The 23,120-nt window shown below is 46.1% G+C and overlaps 1 protein-coding gene across 1 annotated transcript in view; it reads left to right on the top strand.

The window, feature by feature from the left end:
* The window catches only part of LOC147121760 (ADAMTS-like protein 2), a 252,217-nt gene that overhangs the window by 55,798 nt on the left and 173,299 nt on the right, over positions 1–23,120 (top strand). Inside the window, exons 6-9 of the mRNA XM_085977997.1 lie at positions 9,255–9,378; positions 10,654–10,734; positions 10,853–11,028; positions 19,779–19,956. Coding sequence (XP_085834123.1) covers positions 9,255–9,378; positions 10,654–10,734; positions 10,853–11,028; positions 19,779–19,956 — 559 coding nt within the window. The remainder of the gene's footprint in view (positions 1–9,254; positions 9,379–10,653; positions 10,735–10,852; positions 11,029–19,778; positions 19,957–23,120) is intronic.

A 23,120-nucleotide genomic window follows, 5' to 3' on the forward strand; every position in this document is an offset into this window, starting at 1 on the left:
AGTGGGGTTTCAGTGTTTCCTTCACTCTTCATGCCATAACTCTCAATGTAGTCAATGCACTCTCGAAAAACTGCTGGCAGCTGGATCCCATCATACAGCATAATCCTCTCAGCAGCCTCGGTTAATGGAACACCAAAGATTGGCCTGAGGGAAGAAGGAGTATCCGCTGGAACTGCTTCCTGCTCTGGTGCAGGCTTCTTCTTTTTCTTTTTCTCTTTCCACTGCTTAACAACATCTGCTGCGGTTATATCTTTGGACTTTTTCTCCTTGTGTTTTTCCTCTTTGTGCTTTTCTTCCTTTGGCTTCTCTTTGACCTTAAAGTCTTTTTCTTTCTTCTTGGAGAAACTAGGCTTTTTGTCTATCAGGCTTTTTTACTTCACGTGTGCATGGATGGAAATTATTACCTAGCAGATGTAAGCGGGCTTGCAGCTTTCCCAACAGCCACAGGCTCAGCCACAGTATGGACTGCATTACTCGGGTTATAACCAACAACCATCCTCTCAACAGCAAGCTCAACAGTTCCAAGCTTACAATCAGCAAGCATCCCAAGCTCCTGCACCTAGATTCTCCACCCAGGCCCAGCAAATGCCATCACAGCCTGCTCAGCAGTACCAAGCGGGCTCCTATCCACCACAGAATTATACAACACAAGCTTCTCAGCCTGCTAACTACACAATGCCACCTGCCTCCCAGCCTGGTATAGCTCCAAATCAACCAGGGGCTTACCAACCAAGGCCAGGGTTCACACCTTCCCCAGGGAGCAATGTGACACTACCACCTTCTGGGTCCAATCCGTACGCACGTAATCGCCCCCCATTCGCTCAGGGGTACACCCAGCCTGGCCCAGGCTATCGGTAAGGCTCTGTGGTTGTTGGGAAAGCTGCAAGCCCACTTACAGCTGCTAGGTAATAATTTCCATCCATGCACACGTGAAGTAAAAAAGCCTGATAGACTTAATCTTTGAGTACAATGTAAAGCTTTGAAAATGTGTTGACTGTTTGAAAATGTTTATGTTTATAGAGCACTAACAAAAGTGTTACTGATATTATCTTTATTGTTTTCTTGAAAGTTGATTGATATTGATTTTGTTCAACCTCAAAGAAAGGGGGATGTAATGATCAATAACATGTCATTCTATAGTGGACACTAGGTGGGGCCGTAGAGCTGTGTAGAGCTGTATATAGCTGTATGTATAAGACTACACTACCCAGCTGTAGGTATATTAAGACTACATTACCCATGAGGCACTGGGCTACCCACAAGGCAGCAGTCAAGATGGAAGCCTCTACAGATACTGTACCTAGTCCACATGTGCTCAATAAAGTAACTAGCAAAAGCTAGCTGTGTTCATAATAAGAATGTCTATTTATTAATGAACATAAGAGCGCCTTTCCGGAGGTTCTTGTTCTTGGTGCAGAGGCGATTCTGACCCCCTTTCATCGGGTAGTTCATCAGGTTCCACTGCTACTGGGTCTGAAGTAGATGCTACCGGTATGTCGGGTTCATCCCCAGGTACTCCAGACATGGGGTTGACGCATTCCTGTGATGCTAAGATCTGATCAACGTGGCGTCTCACAATGTTCTCCCCGACATCCACTGTGTACATTAATGGCCCCTGCCTTGTACATATCGTTCCGGGTTGCCACTTCTCTGTTCGATAGTCCCGGGCCAAGACTGGTTGCCCTACATTAAAGCTCCTTGTCGGCTTCTCGTTGATGTGCTGGAATTGTTTGTCCTCAACATTCCTTCGCACATTTGGTCTGAGCAAGTCCAGACGAGATCTCAACCTTCGGTTAAAGAACATCATGGCTGGGGTCTGGTTGGTAACTGCATGTGTCGTGTTTTGGTAGGCTAATAAGAAATTGTCCATCTTATGCTGTAGTGGAATTTCATCGTCGCACATGGCCTTTATCGCCTTCTTAAAAGTTTGTACGAACATCTCAGCCAATCCATTGGTGGCTGGATGATACGGGGCGGATGTGTAATGCCTTACCCCATTCCTTTTCATGAATTTTTGGAACTCGTCGGACACAAACTGTGGTCCATTATCAGAGCAGATCTGCTCTGGCAAACCGTTTCTGGCAAATATCATCCATAGGACTGCAATCGTTTTCTCTGTAGTGGTTGAAGACATCTTTATCACCTCAGGCCACGTTGAATGAGCATCCACTGCTATTAAGAACATTGAGTCCATGAATGGACCAGCGAAATCAATGTGCACCCGTTGCCATGGAGAGGAGGGCCACTCCCATGGGTGTAGAGGGGCATGTGGTGGTGCATTTTGGACCTTCTGGCATTCTAAGCAGCTCTTAGTTAGGTCTTCGATTTGTTGATCGATTCCCAGCCACCACACATAAGCCCTAGCTAGGCTTTTCATTTTCACTCCCCCTAGATGACCTTCATGTAGCTCATTTAGCACTCTCTCCCTTAACTTAGGTGGAATCACCACTCTGGATCCACACATCACTGTCCCCTGGCATACTGACAGCTGTTCTCTTCTGGATGAGAATGCTGGCAACAGTGAGTTGCCATGTGTTGGCCATCCCCTCACCGTCAATTCATATACCCGTGACAGCGTTGGATCATTGCGGGTCTCCTTCTCTATATCCGCGTTTGTTACTGGCAATCGTTCAATTATCGACGAATAAAATATCTCGATAGGGTCCACTGTTGGTGCTTCCTCCACAGTAGGCAGTGGCAGGCGCGATAGCCCATCAGCGTTCCCATGCTGTCTCGTGCCTTTATATTCTATTTCATATTGTTTCGCCCCTCGAAACAGGGACCATCTTTGTAACCGTTGTGCAGTCATTACTGGCACGCCCTTCTTAGGATTAAAGATGGAGACAAGTGGTTGGTGGTCAGTCAGCAAGGTGAACTTCTGTCCATGCAGATAATGGTTGAATTTTTTTACTCCCCATACTAGGCTGAGGGCCTCCCTGTCAATCTGGGCGTAGTTGCGCTCGGCTGAGGTTAGTGACCGAGACGCAAAGGCTACTGGCCTCTCCAACCCGTCTGGGAATTTGTGCGACAGCACCGCTCCAATGCCGTAGGGTGATGCATCACATGCCAAACGAATTGGTAGTGCTGGGTTGAAATGGGCCAACACCTCTTTTGATGTGATCAATTCTTTACACTTCTGGAAAGCTCATCTACATTCGTCATCCCACTTCCATGGTACCCCTGTTTGCAGTAGGGTGTTCAGCGGGTGTAATACCATAGACAAATTTGGTAAGAACTTGTGGTAATAGTTTACCAGCCCGAGGAACGACCTCAGTTGTGACACATTTTCCGGTGCTGGAGCCTTGACTACTGCCTCAATCTTGTCAGGGGACTTATGTAACCCCTCTTCATCGATGACGTGGCCGCAATACGAGATCTGTTTCTGGAAAAACTCGCACTTGTGGCGATTAGCTCGTAGCCCATATTCCTTTAATCTGGCGAGCACCTTCTCCAAGTTAGCGAGGTGATCACCGTCATTTTCTCCCGTGACCAAGATGTCGTCCAAATAACACTGGGTCCCTGGAATCCCTTGCAGGACCTGATCCATCGCCCTTTGCCAGATAGCCGGAGCCGAGGCTACTCCAAACACCAGCCGGTTGTATTGATAGAGACCTTTATGGGTGTTGATCGTAAGGTAATGTTTCGAAGCTTCTTCTACCTCCATTTGCAAGTACGTCTGGGCTAGATCAATTTTGGTGAAGCATTTACCACCAGATAGCGAGGCGAAAATATCCTCAATTCGTGGAAGCGGATATTGCACCGTGTGAAGGACTGGGTTCACTGTCACCTTAAAATCCCCACAGATGCGGACCTTCTTTGGTTCCCCAGGCGTATTACTCAACGACCTCTTCATTACAGGAACGATGGGTGTAGCCCACTCGCTCCAGTCCACTTTGGACAGTACTCCTGAACGTTCCAACCCTTCCAGCTCTGCTTCAACCGCTGGTCTGATCGCATAAGGCACTGGTCTGGCCTTCAGAAACTTTGGGCTTGCATTATCCTCTATTTTAATTGTTGCTGTTATTCCTTTTAGTGTTCCTAGTCCCTCCTGGAACACTTCTTTTGCGTCAGTCAGCTTTTTTGACAGTCGCCCAGGTGTGACGTCGTCATCCTTTTTGGCCTCCACCTTCAGTGCCTGTATGGAATGCCAATCTAAATGTATCTTCCGGATCCATTCACGTCCTAGCAGTGGTGGTCCTCCATTTGGCAATACATATATATCCATTTTAGGTATTTCCTGACCTTTATATGTCACTTTCACCCTTATTTTTCCTTTGGGGTAGACTTTTTGCCCCGTATACGTCTTCAAGACAATCTCTGTAGCTTTCAAGGGTATGTGTGAAAATAGCCGCCTGTAGTCTCTTTGATTTATGACTGTTGGGCTGACCCTGTGTCCAATTCCATTTCCACTTGGACTCCGTCTATCTTGAGTGTAACCCAGATAGTCTGGTGATCCTCCATTTCAGTTACATAATGTAGTTTCAGACAACCCAGCTCCTTGCTTCCGGAGTCTGTGTCACCTTTCTGTTCGTCTGAACCACTGTCCATCACCTGGTGTACCTTTTTGTACTTCTCCTGTGGAGATTTCTTACTGTTGGTTTTCTTCCCAGACCTGCAGACTCTTGCTATGTGTCCTGATTTCCCACACTGTCTGCACACTTGGTCCTTGAACCAACAATCTTTCTGGTCATGTGTTGTTCTGCCGCAGCGATAGCACTTCCCTGTTCCATAGGCCATTTCGTTGGTGCCATATTCTTGCGGTCTCCGTTGTATCTCTGCAGCGCCCCTTGCGGCTGCTTCATGTGATACTGCCATACTGAAAGCTTTGTGTAGCGTAAGGTCCTTTTCTTATAGAAGCCGTTTCTGGGTTCCTTCACTTTGTAGCCCACACACAAACTTGTCCTTTAACGTGTCTGCTAGTCCCGCTCCAAACTGGCAGTATTTCGATAGCTTGCGCAGTTCCGTTAGGTACTCAGCATTGCTTTCGTCTTTGTTTTGATTCCTTTTATGGAATTTAAATCATTCTGCTATCAGCAGTGGTGTGGGGTTTAAGTGGTCCTGTAGGATTTCTACTATGCTTTCAAAATTCTTGTTTACCGGCTTCTCTGGGGTTATTAGATTTTGCAGTAACCCATAAGTTTTTGCACCCATGGAATTTAACAGAACCAGTGCTTTATTAGCATCTGGCACTTCATTCGCCCTGCAGTACTCCTCAATACGTTCCACATATGTCGCCCAATCTTCGACTTCATTGTCGAACGTAGAGATACTGCCACTCTTCGGCATCCTTGGTTGTGCGTTAACTATCACCAATTGCGCCTCCCGCGCTTCCCCTTCTTCTCCGCTGGCAGAAAATGGCGTCTCCCACGCTTTCCTTCCTTCCCGTGCTCACCCGTCTTCTCCGCTGCGGCTTCGCAAAATGGCGTCTCCCGCGCTCTTCCTTCTTCTCCGTGGTTCAATGGCGTCTCCCGCGCTCTCCCTGCTTCTCTGCGGCTCAATGGCGTCTCCCCTTGCTTCGCCCCGCGGACCCTGATCAGCCTGTGATCCTTGGCTGTGCTCTGCGCGTTCTTCTCTTGATATTTGTCGACGCTGCTCAGTCTAGAACGCGGTTGTTTCTTACCCTCTCTCCGGTTTGCAGTATTTTTCCTCGACGCCGCTCGGTGATCAACCCCCGGCTGCGCCCTGCTCTCTTCACCCTCTTTCTTACCCCGTCGACGCTGCTCGGCTCTCTCTCTCTGCCGTCGGTCGGCTCCAGCTGCCGCTGCTCGGGAAGGGTCTGCTCTCGACCTGTCGTCGGTCTCTTACTGCTCGTTGTGGCTGGGGAACCAAGCCCGGCTCTCCACAGCCTCCCCAGCAAAGTTGGATCTCTGCCTGACTGCTGGGCGGTTGCTCGCGGTCGACGCCCGTGTTCCTGGACTCGACTATTTTTTTTTGTTTTTTTTTGTTTTATGTTGCAGGTAGATTCGCATCGACACTCGTCGCCACTGTTAGATCCGTGGTTCAGTGGATAAATAATTACACGGATGCTGTACATAAACAAATAACAGGTCTTTACTGGAGGAGGGTAATCTCTAGACTGGGGTACAGAGGCATGCGCACAGCTTATATACCGGTGCGGTCACTGCTGGTACTACAGTATACAGGAGCTGTAAAAAGTAGTTCTGACTTAAAGCACATACACTACAGAACTCTCTCCCACAAAAAGCAGTCGATGCTAGCTCAATTAATAATTTTAAATCTGAGATCGATAGATTTTTGCTAGCCAAGAGTATAAAAGGATGCTCCGGTTTCCTCCCACAGTCCAAAGATGTGCGGGTTAGGTTGATTGGCTATGATAAATTGACCCTTAGTGTTAGGGGGATTAAATACGTGGGGTTACAGGGATAGGGTGGGATATGTGTTGGTGTAGGGGTTACGGCGATCGGGTGGGATATGTGTCGGTGCAGGCTCGATGGGCCGAAATGGCCTCTATCTGCACTGTGGGGTTTCTGTGATTCTGTGATATGGAGCCAAGGCAGGTGGATGGAATAAAGACACAGCCATAATCTCACTGAATGGCGGAGCAGGCTTGAGGGGCTGAATGGCCTCCTGTTCTATATTTCTATTCTTACCCAGCAAAAGTCTATCAATCTCAGTCTTGAAAGCTTCAATTGACCCAACATCCACAGCCTATTGGGTGAGAGAGTTGCAGATTTCTACGAACCTTTGAGTGAAGAAGTGCTTCCTGATTTCAATCCTAAATGGCCTGGCTCTAATTTTAAGGTTTTGCTCCCTTGTTCTGGATTCCCCAACCAGAGGAAATAGTTTTTCTGTATCTACCCTATTGAATCCCTTTTATTATTTTAAACACCTCAATTAGATCACCCCCCAACCATCTAAATTCAAGGTAATACAAATCAAGTTTATGCAACCTGTCCTCATTATTTAACCCTTTAAGCCCCGGTATCATTCTGGTGAATCTGCGCTGTGCCCCCTCTGAGGCCAATAGATCCTTCCTGAGGTGCGGTGCCCAGAACTGAAGGCAGTACTCCAGGTGGGGTCTGTCCCGCTGAAGCATAACTTCTTCCCCATGGTATTCCAGTCCCTTTGAGATAAAGGCCAACAATCCATTGGCCTTTTTGATTCAGTCTGCTATGAGTGAATTCTAAGTGCGGCTGTGTAACAACAAGATGACGTTCAAACCTGCCAGCTAGTCTCACCAAGCACCCTGCAATTCTCAGTCGGGCTATAGGAGAGACTGTCACAAACCAGACTGCAATGCATCATTCCTTGGCCTAGTGGACAGACCTGCCACCCGCTCTCAGTCTCTTTGCCTCTTGAGTTGGCTAATTGAGCACATGCAGGAGCCCCGAATGATTGGTCATGAATTGGGCAACCTCGCTCGAATAAGCTGTGAGGGGTAAAGAGCACGAGAAATGGAAATGTCACCAGGGTGCAATGTGGAAGGGGGGAGGGGGAACTTTCTTCACCCAGCGGAAGTTTGAAATTGTATCGAATACTTGTTACACATAACGTAATGAAATAGAAGAAGATATGCTTCTCTTAAAAAAAATAACTCTGATATATTGAACATAGAAAACATAGAAAAATAGGAGTAGGCCATTCGGCCCTTCGAGCCTGCTCCGCCATTCAATATGATCATGGCTGATCCTCTATCTCAATACCATATTCCCGCTCTCTCCTCATACCCCACATGCTGTTCGTTGAGCTATCTCTCTCAGCCAGTTGGCCCTAGCATAAACCCTGACTGAGAACTTCCAGAACCCTGGATGGATCTAGTGCAACATATGGAATGGACCTACGCACACTACTGTGAATTAGCACATTGAGCTAGGAACAGGAGTAGGCCATTCAGCCTCTCGATCCTGACTGATTTGTACCCCAACTCCATTTTCCCATCTTTGATCAATACCTCTTGATACCCTTACCTAATAAAAATTTGTCAATCTCAGTCTTGAAAATTTCATTTGCTCTCCAGCATCCACAGCCTTTTGGGGAGGAGAGTTCCAGACTGACAGATCATCTACTAATGGTCCTGTGCTAGCTTGCATCTGGCAATGTGTTTAATGATTTGGAAGAGTCCAGGCATTTTGCATCTGCATGATGTCACCTACAGAGAGCGTGTGCACACAGCCTCCGTAACTCAGTGAATCAAGAGATCGAAGATGGCTGCTTTGTGAAATGCAATATTTTCCAGCCAAGGTGACTGAAAATCCTTCCTCCCCTCTCCTAGCCTTCATTCATCTGAAAATAGATCTGGGAAATACATGAGGATATTGGGTGGCTCAGTGGATTAGCAATCTGTCCTTTTAGTTCCGGGAACTAAGTTACAATCCAGCTCATGCAGAGGGGCTGAAATTCTCCTCTCTCGCCTGGCTGTAAGGATCCAGTGTTGAAATGCGCCTGGACAGTCTCGAGCTGGTGTGAATCCATTAAACCAAGCTGCCCCATAAATACTTGAAGGAAAGACATTTTCAAGGCTATAAGGAAAGAGCAGGGGAGTGGGGCTAATTGGACAGCACTTTCAAAGAGCTAGCACAGGCACAATGGGCCGAATGGCCTCCTTCTGTGCGGTATCGTGTCAGCCGTGGCTCAGTGGGTAGCACACTCGCCTCTGATCAGAAAGTTGTGGGTTCCAATCCCACTCCAGAGACTTGAGCACATAAATCTAGGCTGACACTCCAGTGCAGTGCTGAGGGAGTGCTGCACTGTCGGAGGTGCCGTCTTTCAGATGAGACGTTAAACCGAGGCCCCGTCTGCTCTCTCAGGTGGACGTAAAAGATCCCATGGCACTATTTCAAAGAAGAACAGGGGAGTTATCCCCGGTGTCCTGGTCAATATTTATCCCTCAATCAACATAACAAAAACAGATTATCTGGTCATTAACACATTGCTGTTTGTGGGAGCTTGCTGTGCACAAATTGGCTGCTGCGTTTCCTACCTTACAACAGCGACTACACTCCAAAAGTACTTAATTGGCTGTAAAGCACTTTGGGATGTCTGGTGGTCATGAAAGGCGCTATATAAATGCAAGTCTTTCTTTCTTATAACTCAGCACTGAATTGACACCAAGTCTGACTCGAGGAGACAGCTAGTGTGGGATCTGGCACTATTGGGATCGATTGCTCTCCTGAGACTGGAGTGTGTTTGCCCATTGTTAGTTCAGAGTAGAGGTAGCTTGGCCCTTCACCTGACGGAAGGAGAAGGTCAGTCCTCCAGAGTCCCAATAAATGTTAACCTGTCTTTCTTTGCAGCCCGTCGGTTGCGATGGTCTCCTGTACTCCTCCAAAAGACTGGACAAATGCGGACTCTGCGGCGGTGACGGCAGCACCTGTTTCCGGATCTCGGGAACCTACCGACGAGGGATCACTCATTTAGGTAGACGTGTGATCTAGCCGTGTGTTTCGCCCAAAGCGGTAGATTAAACAGGTTATTAAAGGAGGGGAAGGGGCTCCCTGACCTCACAGCGAGATGTTGTTCACAACCGTCTTGGTAAGAGGTGATGTCACAGGCCAGCATACAACCGCCTCTTGGTGTACATTGTCATTTTAGAGGTGGGGGCGCCAGGCTTCTGCATCGAATGAAAGCAACGGATTGACTGAGTCATTGAGTCAAAACAACAACAACTTGCATTTATAGAACGCATTGAACATAATAGAAACCTCCCAATCTGCTTCACAGGACCAACGTCGGTGTTCTTGCTCAGGCCAACATCCCCAGCATCGAAGCTCGATCAGTTCCGATGGACGGGTCACATTGTCCGCATGTCCGATACGAGACTCCCAAAACGAGTGCTCTACTCGGAGCTCCGGCACGGCAAGAGAGCCCCAGGTGGGCAGAGGAAACGCTTCAGCGACACCCTCAAAGCCTCCTTGAAAAAGTGTAACATCCCCACCGACACCTGGGAATCCCTGGCCCAAGACTGCACAAAGTGGAGGAGAAGCATCTGGGAAGGCGCCGAATACCTCGAGTCTGTTCGCCGGGAGCAAGTGGAAGCCAAGTGCAGGCAGCGCAAGGAGCGCACGTCAACCCAAGCACCCCACCCACCCGCCCCTTCAACCACCGTCTGCCCCACCTGTGACAGTGACTGTAGGTCCCGCATTGGACTCATCAGTCACCTGAGAACTCATTTTTAATGTGGAAGCAAGTCATCCTCGGTTCCGAGGGACTGCCTAAGAAGAAGATCAGACAAAGATTGACACCGAGCCGCATAAGGAGACATTAGGACAGGTGACCAAAAGCTTGGTCAAAGAGGGAGGTTTTAAGGAGGATTTTAATGGAGGAGAGAGAGAGATAGAGAGGCAGAGAGATTTGGGGAGGGAATTCCAGAGCTTAGGGCAGAGGCGGCTGAAGGCACGGCCGCCAATGGTGGGGTGAAGGGAGTGGGAATGCACGAGAGGCCAGAGTAACGCGAGCGGGTTACGGACCTGAGGGGAGCTATTCACCATTCAGTCAGATAGGAAGTGACAGAACCTGTCTGCGACGCTTGAAGAAGCTTTACTCATTGGCTTTTTTTTCAATTGAAGATTAGAATTGCAATGTACACCATCATTAGGTAGAGGTTTTGGATAGGGAGTTTTAGTCACAGCAGACTCCCAGCAGCATGATGAAGTGACCTCTGATTTGACGACCATCTCTCCCCTTGCTCACCAGGTTATCTCTTCATTACGAACATTCCCGTCGGAGCTTCTGATATCCAAATAATTGAAAGGAGGAAAACGGAAAATATTTTAGGTAACTCCGTTAAATCGCGTCATTTTTTTTCCTTTTCCACCCCCCTCCCCCCCCACCTACTTCTCTCTTATTTTCGTATGCGTAATGTGTCGCTGCTCTCTTGTGTTTCCTTCTAAAGCTCTCGCAGACGAAGGTGGCTACTTTTTCTTCAATGGGAACACAGCGATTGACAATCCTCGGAATTTCCGGGTGGCCGGGACGGTGTTCAAGTACAGGCGACCTGCAAATACGCACTCTGATGGGTTCGAATACATCATTGCCCAAGGGCCCACCAACCAGGGACTAAATGTGATGGTACGTAACGCAGATAACAGCAGGAGCAGGCTCCATACCTCCTGCCACACCATCTATAGCCCTGTGAACACTGAGGGAGGCAGGTCATGTTGATACATAGTTTAATCACATGAAAGCAAACATACAGTGCAGGAGCCCGCAGTAGGTGATGTTTACCCAAGGGAAGAACATTCGGCTACACGTGGAGAGAGGGTACTTTCAGTAATCTGTTTGGAGGGAAAGGCCACTTTTGCAAGGACTTATTCTTTGCTACTCACCTTTTCTCTCAACAATTGTCTCCCCTGCTCTCCTCCTGAAGGCATAGACCCTCCCTTGCTGGGGTCTAGTTCCAAGTGGCGGTAATGCATCTGTGAACCTTGACAGCCAATTTGGCAGGCTATTTGGCTACAGAGTGCATCACAGCAAAGCTCTATCCTGTCCACGTGTGCATTGCCACCAGGCATCGATGTACAGCAACCACCCTGGCCTTTTACCCCTCCTAAATCTAGGGACACTGTGACCATTTGTAGCCCCCTAACACTGTCTTTACTGTTGCCTCAGCACAGACCAGGGATTGAATCATACAATCAAAGAATAATACACAGAAGGACGCCATTCAGCCCATCGTGCCTGTGCTGGCTCTTTGAAAGAGCTGTCCAATTAGTCCCACTCTCCTGCTCTTTCCCAAAACTCCTGCAAATTTTCCCCTTCAAGCATTTATCCAATTCCCTTTTGAAAGTTATTATTGAATTTGCTTCCACCACCCTTTCAGGCAGTGCATTCCAGATCACAACAAATCACGGTGTAAAAAAAATTCTCCTCATCTCGCCTCTCGTTCTTGTGGCAATTACCTTAAATCTGTGTCCTCTGGTTACTGACCCTTCTGCCACTGGAAACAGTTTTTCCTTATTTACTATTATCAAAACCCTTCATGATTTTGAACACCTCTATTAAATCTCCCCTTAACCTTCGCTGCTACAAGGTAATTGCCATACGAGCGAGAGGCGAGATGAGGCGAACAACCTAGCTTCTCCAGTCTCTCTACATAACTGAAGTCCCTCATCCCTGGTACCATTCTAGTAAATCTCTTCTGCACCCTCTCTAAGGCCTTGACATCCTTCCTAAAGTATGGTGCCCAGAATTGGACACAATACTCCACCTGGGGCCTAACCAGTGACTTATAAAGGTTCAGCATAACTTCCTTGCTTTTGTACTCTATGCCTCTGCTTATAAAGCCAAGGATCCTGTATACTTTTTTAACAACCTTCTCAACTTGTCCTGTTACCTTCAAAGATTTGTGTACGTACACCCACCCGGTCTCGCTGTTCCTGCACCCCTTTAATTTTTACTATTTAGTTTATATTGCCTCTCCTTATTCTTCCTACCAAAATGCCTCACTTCACAATTCTCTGTTATATTCCATCTACCATGCGTCTGCCCATTTCACCAGTCTGTCTATGTCCTCCTGAGGTCTGTTACTATCCTTCTCACTGTTTCTACATTTTCTAGTTTTATGTCATCTGCAAGCTTTAAAATTATGCCCCGTATACCCAAGCCCAGGTCGTTAATATGTATCAAAAAGAGCAGTGGTCCCAACACTGATCTCTGAGGGACACCACTGCACACTTCCCTCCAGTCTGAAAAACAACCGTTCACTGCTACTGTCTGCTTTCTGTCTCTTAGCCAATTTCGTATCCATGCTGCCATTGCCCTTTTAATCCCATGGGCTTCATTCAATCTTGCTAACAGGTCTATTAATGTGCTACATTATCAAATGCCTTTTGAAAGTCCATATACAGAACATCAACTGCACTATCTTCAGCAACCCTTCCGTTACTTCATCAAAGAACTCAATCAAATTAGTCAAACACAATTAGCCTGCACTGCTTGGATCAGCTACACATTGAATGACCTTTCAAAGTCATTGGTTAACTGTTGTCATTAATGGTCATCGAGCCCCCTAATCCGATGTGCCATTGAGCCTATAGGCTTAAAGTAAGACTGTCTTTCAAACTAACTGCAACTAACATTGCTGAGGAGAGCCGACACAGATAGACAGGCATCTGTATATCTATCTGATGATACAGAGATAGTCAGGCTATCTGTTTTATGCCTACAATTCTCTTCTGTGTTATCTTTCAAAACATTTGCTGAAAACAAGGGAGCTATCTTCTAGTAAAATGTTGTTTGACCTGACAACCTTTCACGATACCAGAAGTTCCAGTGTTTGGGAGGTTGCCCTATATTAAGACCTTGGCTGATGGGGCAATACTGGCTGACTTTTTGATGAATGAAATGGAGTGAATTAAAAGCTTCCAATTCTGTTACAGAGAAATGTATTAATTCCAATTCATCTATAGGAAAATGTTTCTTTACGTGAATTGGAATCAATACTTTTTGCAGAACAGTCAAGAAACTAATCCAGACTGGCAGAGGTATGAGGGTATTTAGGACGTGAGGAGTAGGTTTCCATTTATCCGTGAGTTGCATTCTAAAGAACATAGTTGTTAGCTAAAAAACAGAAAGTTGGTACCTAGAAATTTCCCTGTGAGCTTGGGTTCCCAACTCTGGACATATTCCTGGAGGTGTCATCACATGACCTCCAACCGCCCTGCCCCCACATTCTTGCCATTGGTCGCCCAACATGTCCATACTCTCGGTGCACCACCTTTCACACCAGTTGGAAAACAGAGAATTCGTTACCTGATTGGATGATTCTTGACTGTCAGTCGAACAGCCCTTTTTCCTGTGTCCAATATTTTTATAACTAGTAAACAACAGTGTTCAAAGAAAATGGAAAAAAGCCACAATTTTTTATTCCCCCTTTGATTTTTCTCCCAGGTTGCTTGCAACAGTGTCTTGGAGATTAATCTTCAATTCCTGGAGACTCCAGGGCAGTCCTGAGGGGTTGGTAACCCTACCGTGAGCCGTTAGTTATTTCACTATGCAAAGTGTCAGCTTGACTCAGTGGTAGCACTCTCACCTCTGAATCAGAAGGTGGTGGTTCAAGTCCCACTCCCCCACCTGAGCACTCAACCTAGGCTGACACTCCCAGCGCAGTACTGACAGAGTCCTGCACCATTGGAGGTGTTGCTTTTTGGATGAGACATTGGCCCGGATATTCCGATCCCTACGGATGGGTACGTGCTGTGTACCCACCTGTAGGGACATCGGAAATGTCGGTTTCAGGCATGCACAGCGCATGCGCTGAAAACCGGCATTTCCGATCTGTCGAGAATGCTCTTGACAGATCGGACGCCTGCCCTGGAGAAGGGTCTCTGTGGGCGGATAGTTCCGCTTTCTGGAGCCCCTCCGCCCGTAGAAAACCCTTACAATTCTTACGCCTGGTAAAAGCAGGCGTAAGGCCTGCTTTTACCAGGATAAGAGTTGAAAAAAGTAAAAAGAAATGTTTTTCCAGTAATTTATCATTTGAAAATACTTTAAAAAAGGTAAGTTTATTTTTGGCCCCGTAAAAAACTTCAATTATTTTTTTTTTTAATTAAATTTTTGTTTAAAATATTTAATTTATTGTAATTTCAACTAATTTTGAAAAAGTGATGTTTTAAAAAAATGTATTTAAAGTTTAACTATTTTTTCATTGATCTCCATTCATATATTTGACAGGTCTATCTGTCAAGTGTATGAAGGGAGATTCCCTTCTGTGATTGGCTCCCCATGGCCCATGTGATCCCAGGGACACTGCGAACCACATGCACCCCTGGGATACGTGGGCCCTGCACACTTGGAGTTTGGAGAGGCCCAGCATTGGAACTATACGCACCTCGGGAGCCCTCAGGTAAGTGCGTAGATTTTTTCCAGATCGGAGGCCTCCGCACATGGGAAGCCTCTGATTGGAAAATACAGACCATTAATCTTAGGCCCTATCTATCTGCCTGTTCAGGTGTAAAATATCCCGTGGCACTATTCAAAGAAGAGCAGAGGTGTTTTCCAGTCTCCTGGCCAATACTTACCCCGCAACCAACACCACCCAACTAGATTAACTGGTCATTTACCTCATTGCCATTTGAGGGACCTTGCTGTGTTCAAATTGGCCGCTCTGTTTGCCTACATTACAACAGTAACTGCACTTCAAAAGTAATTCTTGGGCTGTGAAGTGCTGTTGGATGTTCCGAAAACATCACGGGTGCTATTTAAATCCCAGTTCTTTCTTGCTTTCTTCCTGTAAAAGGAATCCTTTTTCCATTCAGCTACACGACAAGTGAAATAGGCACCTGTGTGCACTTCACTGCATTATGAAATGCAATGAAAACAAGGCACAGACTCGAGGGACTCCTGTCCGTAATTAACAATGGACTCTGAGCAAAATGGAACATTCAAAACTTTTGCATTACTTTTGCAAACACAGTGAAGAAGTGTGAATGCCAGGTCCTCAGATGGTGCAAAAGGATTCCCCAAACTAACACCGTTCTTCAGAATTTTTTCCGAATGAATGCGTTCCTTATTAAAACCGAAACACTCGACAAGTTCAAACTTGAATTTACGCATTATAAATGTTACTGCCAAATTTATGTTGTTTCCCCCCCCCTCCCCCACGCTGTCAAATGAACTGCTCCACTGGGCTGCTGATCCATGACATCGAAAACTGAAGAGACCATTTTTGAGGAGTACGGCTGAGATGGATGGTGGTAGCCGAGAGATATCCACCTAGTAAACAGCTTAGAGGACCGATACTGGACAGTGAAACGCTCTCAATGCAAAAATACTTTCCTTTGTTACGTTTCCAAGATATAGATGCTCTCTTTCTCCCACTTGTGTTGAGAAATCCTGATTTGGATCCATCGTCCTGACCTCCCCTTGTCCTGAGATGTCAGCCTGCAGTTTAAAAATTTTTTTTGGCAATGCATGCACCGTTCTTACTTTGCCTGTCAAAATCCTGGAACATCCGATCCTAGCAGCACTGTGGGAGCGCCTTCACCACACGGGCTGCAGCGGTTCAAGAAGAAGGCTCACCACCGCCTTCTCAAGGACGACTCAGGATGGGCAATAAACGCCGGCTTTGCCAGCAGCAGCCTTATCCCGAGAATGAATATAATAGAAATGTTGTGCGAAGCTGCCATTCATTTGCTATCTTAGTGAAGGCTGAGCCCCATAAACAGTACCGGTTGGAATGAACTGTCATGGCACCCGGGAATGAAACGAGAGGAATTCCTTGTTGAGTTAGTGCAGGATCTCACTTCCACCCAGCCTGAAATGGCCGCTTCTGATACAGGCTTGAGGCAGTTGTCTAATTTGGGATTAAGCCAGAGAAGGTAGCGAGTTTGATTTTTTTTTAACACTGCATACTTGGGAAGCTTAATAAAAAAGGACAGACACACTTCGTATTGAAAGTACTTCCTTGTGTGGTACCTAGCCCCCTAAAACAAGCTCCAAATATTTCAAATGCAGCTTTTAGAAAGTTTTGAATGTTGCCTTTGGTACTGAAGAGCTAACGTGCAATGTGACTCCAGCATTAACTCTTGGATTGTGCTTCTGACGACAATCTCTTCATCTTATGATGTTATAGGTCAGCAGCCCTGAGGAGCAGTTCATTTGACAGGAGGGGAGCAACATCAGTTTTGGCAATAAAATTTAAGGTAGATATTGAGGATTTTGAACGTATAAATTTATGATTATCACATGACTGTCATTGCTGAACATATCTTGGATGTGATTCTTGTTTTTTTTTGTGGATTGATTGTTTTAAATGTATTTTCACGATAACATGTTAACCAGACTGCGAATCCATCAGGCAAAATTTCTCAATGGCCTACACCCAGTACATCATTAAAGCCTCAATGGTCGGTACATTCCTAGTCTGATACTTCGCAGACAGATTTACTGTGATGATGAAAGGGTTCATTTTGCTTATTGGCACAGTTTATTGAAGATTTCCTACCTAAAGGTTGATAACAGGACAAGTTGAAAGAAGCATGTAGGATCCTTGGCTTTATAAATAGAGGCATAGAGTACAAAAGCAAGGAAGTTGTGCTAAACCTTTATAAACCACTGGTTAGGTCTTAGCTGGAGCATTTTGTCCAATTCTGGAATGATGCCAAGGCCTTGGAGAGGGTGCAGAGGAGATTTACTAGAATGGTACCAGGGATGAGGGACTTCAGTTATGTGGAGAGACTGGAGAAGCTGGGATTGTTCTCCTTAGAGCAGAGAAGGTTAAGGGCAGATTTAATAGAAGTGTTCAAAAATTATGAAGGGTTTTGATAGAGTAAATCGGGAGAAACAATTTCCACTGGCAGGAGGTCAGTAAGCAGAGGACAGAGGTTTAAGATAATTAGCAATAGAACCAGAGGCGAGATGAGCAGAAATGATTTTACACAGCAAGATGTTATGATCTGGAATGAACTGCCTGAAAGGGTGGTGGAAGCAGTTTTAATAGTAACTGAGTATATATACAGGAAACTTTATGATATCCGGCACTGACGGGACCGGCGTGTTGCCGATCTATCAAAACTGCCGGACATACAAAGTTAATGTTGAAGCATACGGAGGTTTTCATCTCCGTATCTGACAACAAACACTGTTGCTTAGCAACAGCTTCTAAAGAGTCGGCTGCAGCTGCAAGCATCTCTAGCTGAAGCTGTTGCTATAGCTACAGACCTTGCAGTGCCTGACTGGGAAAAAAAAGAACAAGAACTAAAAAAACTTATAGAAAACGGCTCCTGATTTTTGCCGTTAGATCGAGTATTCCGGACATACAACCTCCGGATAAACCAAAGTTTCCTGTAACTGAAAAGGAAGAATTTGCAGGGCTACGGGGAATGAGCAGATGAGTGGGATTATTTGGGCTGAATGGCCTCCTTCTGTGCTGCATGATTCTGTGATGGTTCTACCTGACCCAAGGGAAACATCTGTTGAAATTGAAGAGCTGTACTCTGTGGTCTTTTTCAAAAATCCTTTATTAGGCAGAAAATTGGCTCGCAAAGGATGTCAAAATGATTATTTTTGTGCTCATTAAAGCAAATGATGCTAGTGCTTGGGAAATGGAACAAGATCAGGCAAGGTATGTATTGCTAGCTGCAGTGTTAAGCTCGCTTTGGTCTGCTCAAAACACGTGCCTTAGTCCTAATCCCAGAACAGCACCCTCTGCTGCGCCAGACTGACATTTCCATTTCCCACTTTCCATTTCCATTGCTTTCCCACTGAGTGAGATTGCCAAATTAATTAGTGCCAAATTATGGGCAGTTAAGGCTGCCCCGACTCATTTCTTGCACAGCTAGCAGAAGCCACTTTCATCTCCTCTGGATCTAAATAGAGGTCCATAAATGAAAGGGCAGTATGCCAACCCAGAGTTGCAGAATGCAGTTTTTAGATGGGGTTCTGCAGATAACCCCATTAAGCCAATTCCTATCTGTTTGGAAGACCCTGGTCGCTTGTCCTGACCTCCTGTTTTTAGTTTTTGCACCGTCAGCATCAAGCACTCCCAGGTCAGGTGCCACCTGGCCAAGTGTAGCGGACTGCTTCCTCTACATGTTTCCCAATGGTATGGCTTAACTGAGACCTCAGTAGAGCACAGCTAGTGCACTTGTGCGTAATTTCCATATCCCATACCTACTGTCATTGTGACCTGTGATTGTTGGTCAGTGCTGACTTTATTGTGGGCATCTTCCCCAATAAGACTGATCCAAACTGTTGAATTAAAGAAAGAAAGAAAAAAAAAGAACTTGCATAACCTCAGGACATCCCAAAGTGCCTCACAGCCAATGAAATATTTTTGAAGTGTAGTCACTGTTGTAATGTGGGAAACGCAGTAGCCAAATTATGTACAGCAAGGTTCCACAAACAGCAAAGAGATAATGACCAGATCATCTGTTTTAGTGATGTAGGTTGAGGGGTAACTATTGGCCAGGACACCGGGGATAACTCCCCTACTCTTCTTCGACATAGTGTCATGGGATCTTTTACGACCACCTGGTTTAACATCTCATCAGAAAGACGGCACCTCCAACACTGCAGCACTCCCTTAGTACTGCACTGGAGTGTCAGCCTAGATTTTGTGCTCAAGTCCCTGGAGTGGGACTTAAACCCATAACCTTCTGACTCAAAGGCAAGATTGCCACCACTGGGCCACAGTTGACAGTTATAAATTATTTGATGTCCTATATATCAGCACCATTTTTCCACAAAGCTGTCCAGTTGTTATGAGCCAAGAAAATATTGGCGGAATGGTTTAACAAAAAAGTGGGTGGGGGGGAGGGCGGAAAAGTAAACAGTATTTCCATTTGTTAAGTGAGGGGTTCCTCTTATACCTATCTCGCACCTCAGGATAGATAACAAGAAATAGCTCGTCTGATAGCTGATCCTTCTCTCACCTGCAAACTCCAACATTGCTCTGTCTCAATCTTTCTTGTGATTCTCTGCTTTATCAATACCATTATGGTCACTGCTACTCTGAATTTTCCTCTTTTGTTCCTTCTAAGCTCCATGCCCTTCACTGTGTTTAAATCCAGACTCGTTGTGCAATCTCTTAGTCTCACTCATTGTTGTTGAGTGCCCTGAACATTTTAACCTCCCTCTGTCTATCCTTGCTCTTACTATCCACAGACATTTAAAACTCAAGCATGCTATCAACTAACCACATTCAATTTACTTCCTCCGCCCTCCAATTCATTTTAGCCTTGGTGATGCCCAACATCATTGGATCTCGGCCCTTCTGCTTAGGTTTAGATTAAGATCAATATTCTAATAGCAAATAGAAAGTTTGTTCCGAGGCGGCTCTGTTGCTCTCTGGTTACGATTCCTTCTTTCTACTAAAACAGTATTATAACCTCAATGGGAAGATGCCGCACGTAACGTATGAGTACACGATCCCACGGCCGCCTGTGCTCAAGCCCGCTCCGCCCGTTGAGAGTCCGTTCTACTTCAGTGTCCCCGAAACCAAGTACGAAGACAGCGGCAACAACTGGCATCGAGTCAAACTCCACCCAGGACCTAACGGTGAGACATTGCTTCCTAAATTCCTTACAGCAGCAACAATGAGATCACAGGGACGGAACGTCACAATAGCGTCAGCTTCACTCTGACCTGGCGCTGGAGCACGGGAACATCTCTCTTGTCGAATCAAATGATCAAGAGTGCGAGCTCTAGCCTTCAAATAATCTGTCTTGACATTTCTGATACTGAGTTTTACAAGTCACAAAATGAATTCCATGTGAACCGAGCGTTGGAGCAGTTGAGGAGGGAAGATTCAAACTCAGGTTCCAAGCTTCCTCAATTGGATATTTGTTTGTCTTTGTGTCTTACTCCCCTCAGCTTTTCCTGGATACCTGGGTTTCCCAGAATTCCAGAATTGACCCCTCATGTTATCACAGAATTCAGTAGTACGGCTCCAAACATTAGGAACAGGAGTAGGCCGTTCAGCTCCTTGAACCTGCTCCGCCATTCAATTAGATTATATCTGATCTGCACATCAATTCCATTTACCCGCCTTTGCTCCATATCCCTTGATACTCTTACCCAGAAATGAGATTGCGATCTCTGTGTTGAAAATTTCACTATCTTACATTTCCATCTACTCCCCACGCCCACATTCTGCCACTTACCCGCTGTCCTTCCAAGGGTGACCATCACCTCTCATTACCCCTATCGCCTTCTGTCATCTATTCCAATCCGCCCACATGTACCCACTGTCCCTACCACTCTATCCACTCTCTTCTGCCCCAACATATCCACATTGCCCCCAAACCCTCATTATCCCCCCTCTGATATTCCCTCCTATAAACTCTGTGCACCCCTATGCCACCTACCCCAGGGCCCCATTGGCCCCACCCCCTACAGTAGCCTCAGACTGTCACCGCCTGTATGTCCCCACTCCTTTGCTCCCAGCTGCCCTCAGCTCACTCCATGGCACTCCTGTCTTCAGGTAAGAAAAGAAAGAAAGACTTGCATTTATATAGCGCCTTTCACAACCTCAGGACATCTGAAAGCGCCTTCACAGCCATTGAAGTACTTTTGAAATGCAGATACTATTGTAATGTAGGGAAACATGGCAGCCAATTTACGCACAGCAAGAGCCCACTAACAGCCATGAGATAAATGACCAGATAATGAATAGTGCCACGGATTCCTTTACATCTACCCAAGAGGGCAGGCAGGACCTTGGTTTGAAGTCTCATCCAAAAGATGGCACCTCTTGACAGTGCAGCACTCTCTCAATACTGCACTGAAGTGCAGCCTGGATTATGTGTTGAAAACCCGTAATGGGGCTTGAACTCGCAACCTTCTGACTCAGAAGCAAGAGCGCTACCACTGAGCCACGGCTGACGCATCATAGCTGGAAAATTGTTTTTAATGGAGTTGGAACATTCCAAATAGATCATGGGGGTGATCTTGCCAATGGGGGCACGTTGGAGCTGGGACTGCTGCTTGTCGGGTTTTAGTCCTGCCTCCATTGACTTGTGGCCAATCCACGCAATTGCTCTTGATTGACCTTGTTAAGCCTGCCCAGCGGGCTTAGCAGGCCAATTAAGGGAAGCCGGTTACAGAGAACGTCAGCGTTTGACATTTCATCTGTCAAAAATTTTTGACAGATGAATTGTCATTGTTTAACAGCTCTGTGAAGCTATCAAACACTGACATTCTTTGTTGTTTGATGAGTCCTTGTATTCAAGACTCATCAAACCTATCTGCTGAGCCTGCTCCGCCATTCAATGAGATCATGGCTGATCATCCAAATTCAGTACCCTGTCCTTGCCTTCTCCCCATATCCCTTGATCCCTTTAGCCTTAAGAAATATATCCAACTCCTTCTTGAATATATTTAATGACCTGGCCTCCACCGCCCTCTGTGGCAGAGAATTCCACAGGTTCACCACTCTCTGGGTGAAGAAATTCCTCCTCATTTCTGTCCTAAATGGCTTACCCTTTATCCTTAGACTATGACCCCTGGTTCTGGACTCCCCGGCCATCAGAAACATCCTTCCTGCATCTAGTCTGTCCAGGCCTGACAGAATTTTATAGGTTTCGATGAGATCCCCTCTCAATCTTCTAAACTCCAGTGAGTATAAGCCCAATCGACACAATCTCTCCTCATACGTCATTCCTGCCATCCCAGACATCAGCCTGGTGAATCTTCGCTGCACTCCTTCCATGGCAAGAACGTCCTTCCTCAGATAAGGCGACCAAAACTGCACACAATACTCAAGGTGCGGTCTCACCAAGGCCCTGTACAACTGTAGCAAGACATCCTTGTTCCTGTACTCGAACCCTCTTGCTATGAAGGCCAACATACCATTTGCCTTCTTAACCGCCTGCTGCACCTGCATGCTTACCTTCAGTGACTGGTGAACAAGAACACCCAGGTCTCTTTGCACTCCCCCTTCTCCCAATCTATTGCCATTCAAATAATAATCTGCCTTCCTGTTTTTGCCACCAAAGTGGATAACCTCACATTTATCCACATTATAGTGCATTTGCCATGTTTCTGCCCAATCACCCAACCTGTCCAAATTGTACTGGAGTTTCACGACATCCTCCTCACAGCATACCCTCCCACCCAGCTTTGTGTCGTCTGCAAATTTGGAGATATTACATCCAATTCCCTCGTCCAGATCATTAATATATATTGTGAACAGTTGGGGTCCTAGGACCGATCCTTGCGGTACCCCACTAGTCACTGCCTGCCACTCGGAAAACGACCCGTTTATTCCAACTCTTTGCTTTCTGTCCGCCAACCAGTTCTCTATCCAAGTCAATACCTTGCCCCCAATCCCATGTGCCTTAATTTTGCACGCTAATCTCTTATGCGGGACCTTATCGAAAGCCTTCTGAAAGTCCAAATATACCACATCCACTGGTTCTCCCTTATCTATTTTACCAGTTACATCCTCAAAAAATTCCAGCAGATTAGTCAAGCATGATTTACCTTTTGTAAATCCATGTTGATTTTGTCCGATCCTGTCACTGCTTTCCAAGTGCTCTGCTATTATATCTTTTATAATGGACTCTAGCATTTTCCCCACTACCGATGTCAGGCTTACCGGTCTATAATTCCCCGCTTTTTCTCTACCACCTTTTTTGAATAGTGGGGTAACATTAGCTACCCTCCAATCCATGGGTACTGTTCCAGAGTCTATCGAGTTCTGGAAGATGACCAGCAATGCA

This window comes from Somniosus microcephalus, chromosome 3, assembly GCF_052327205.1.
Source record: "Somniosus microcephalus isolate GS21.2 chromosome 3, FLI_Smic_1.0, whole genome shotgun sequence".
Lineage (NCBI taxonomy): Eukaryota > Metazoa > Chordata > Chondrichthyes > Squaliformes > Somniosidae > Somniosus > Somniosus microcephalus.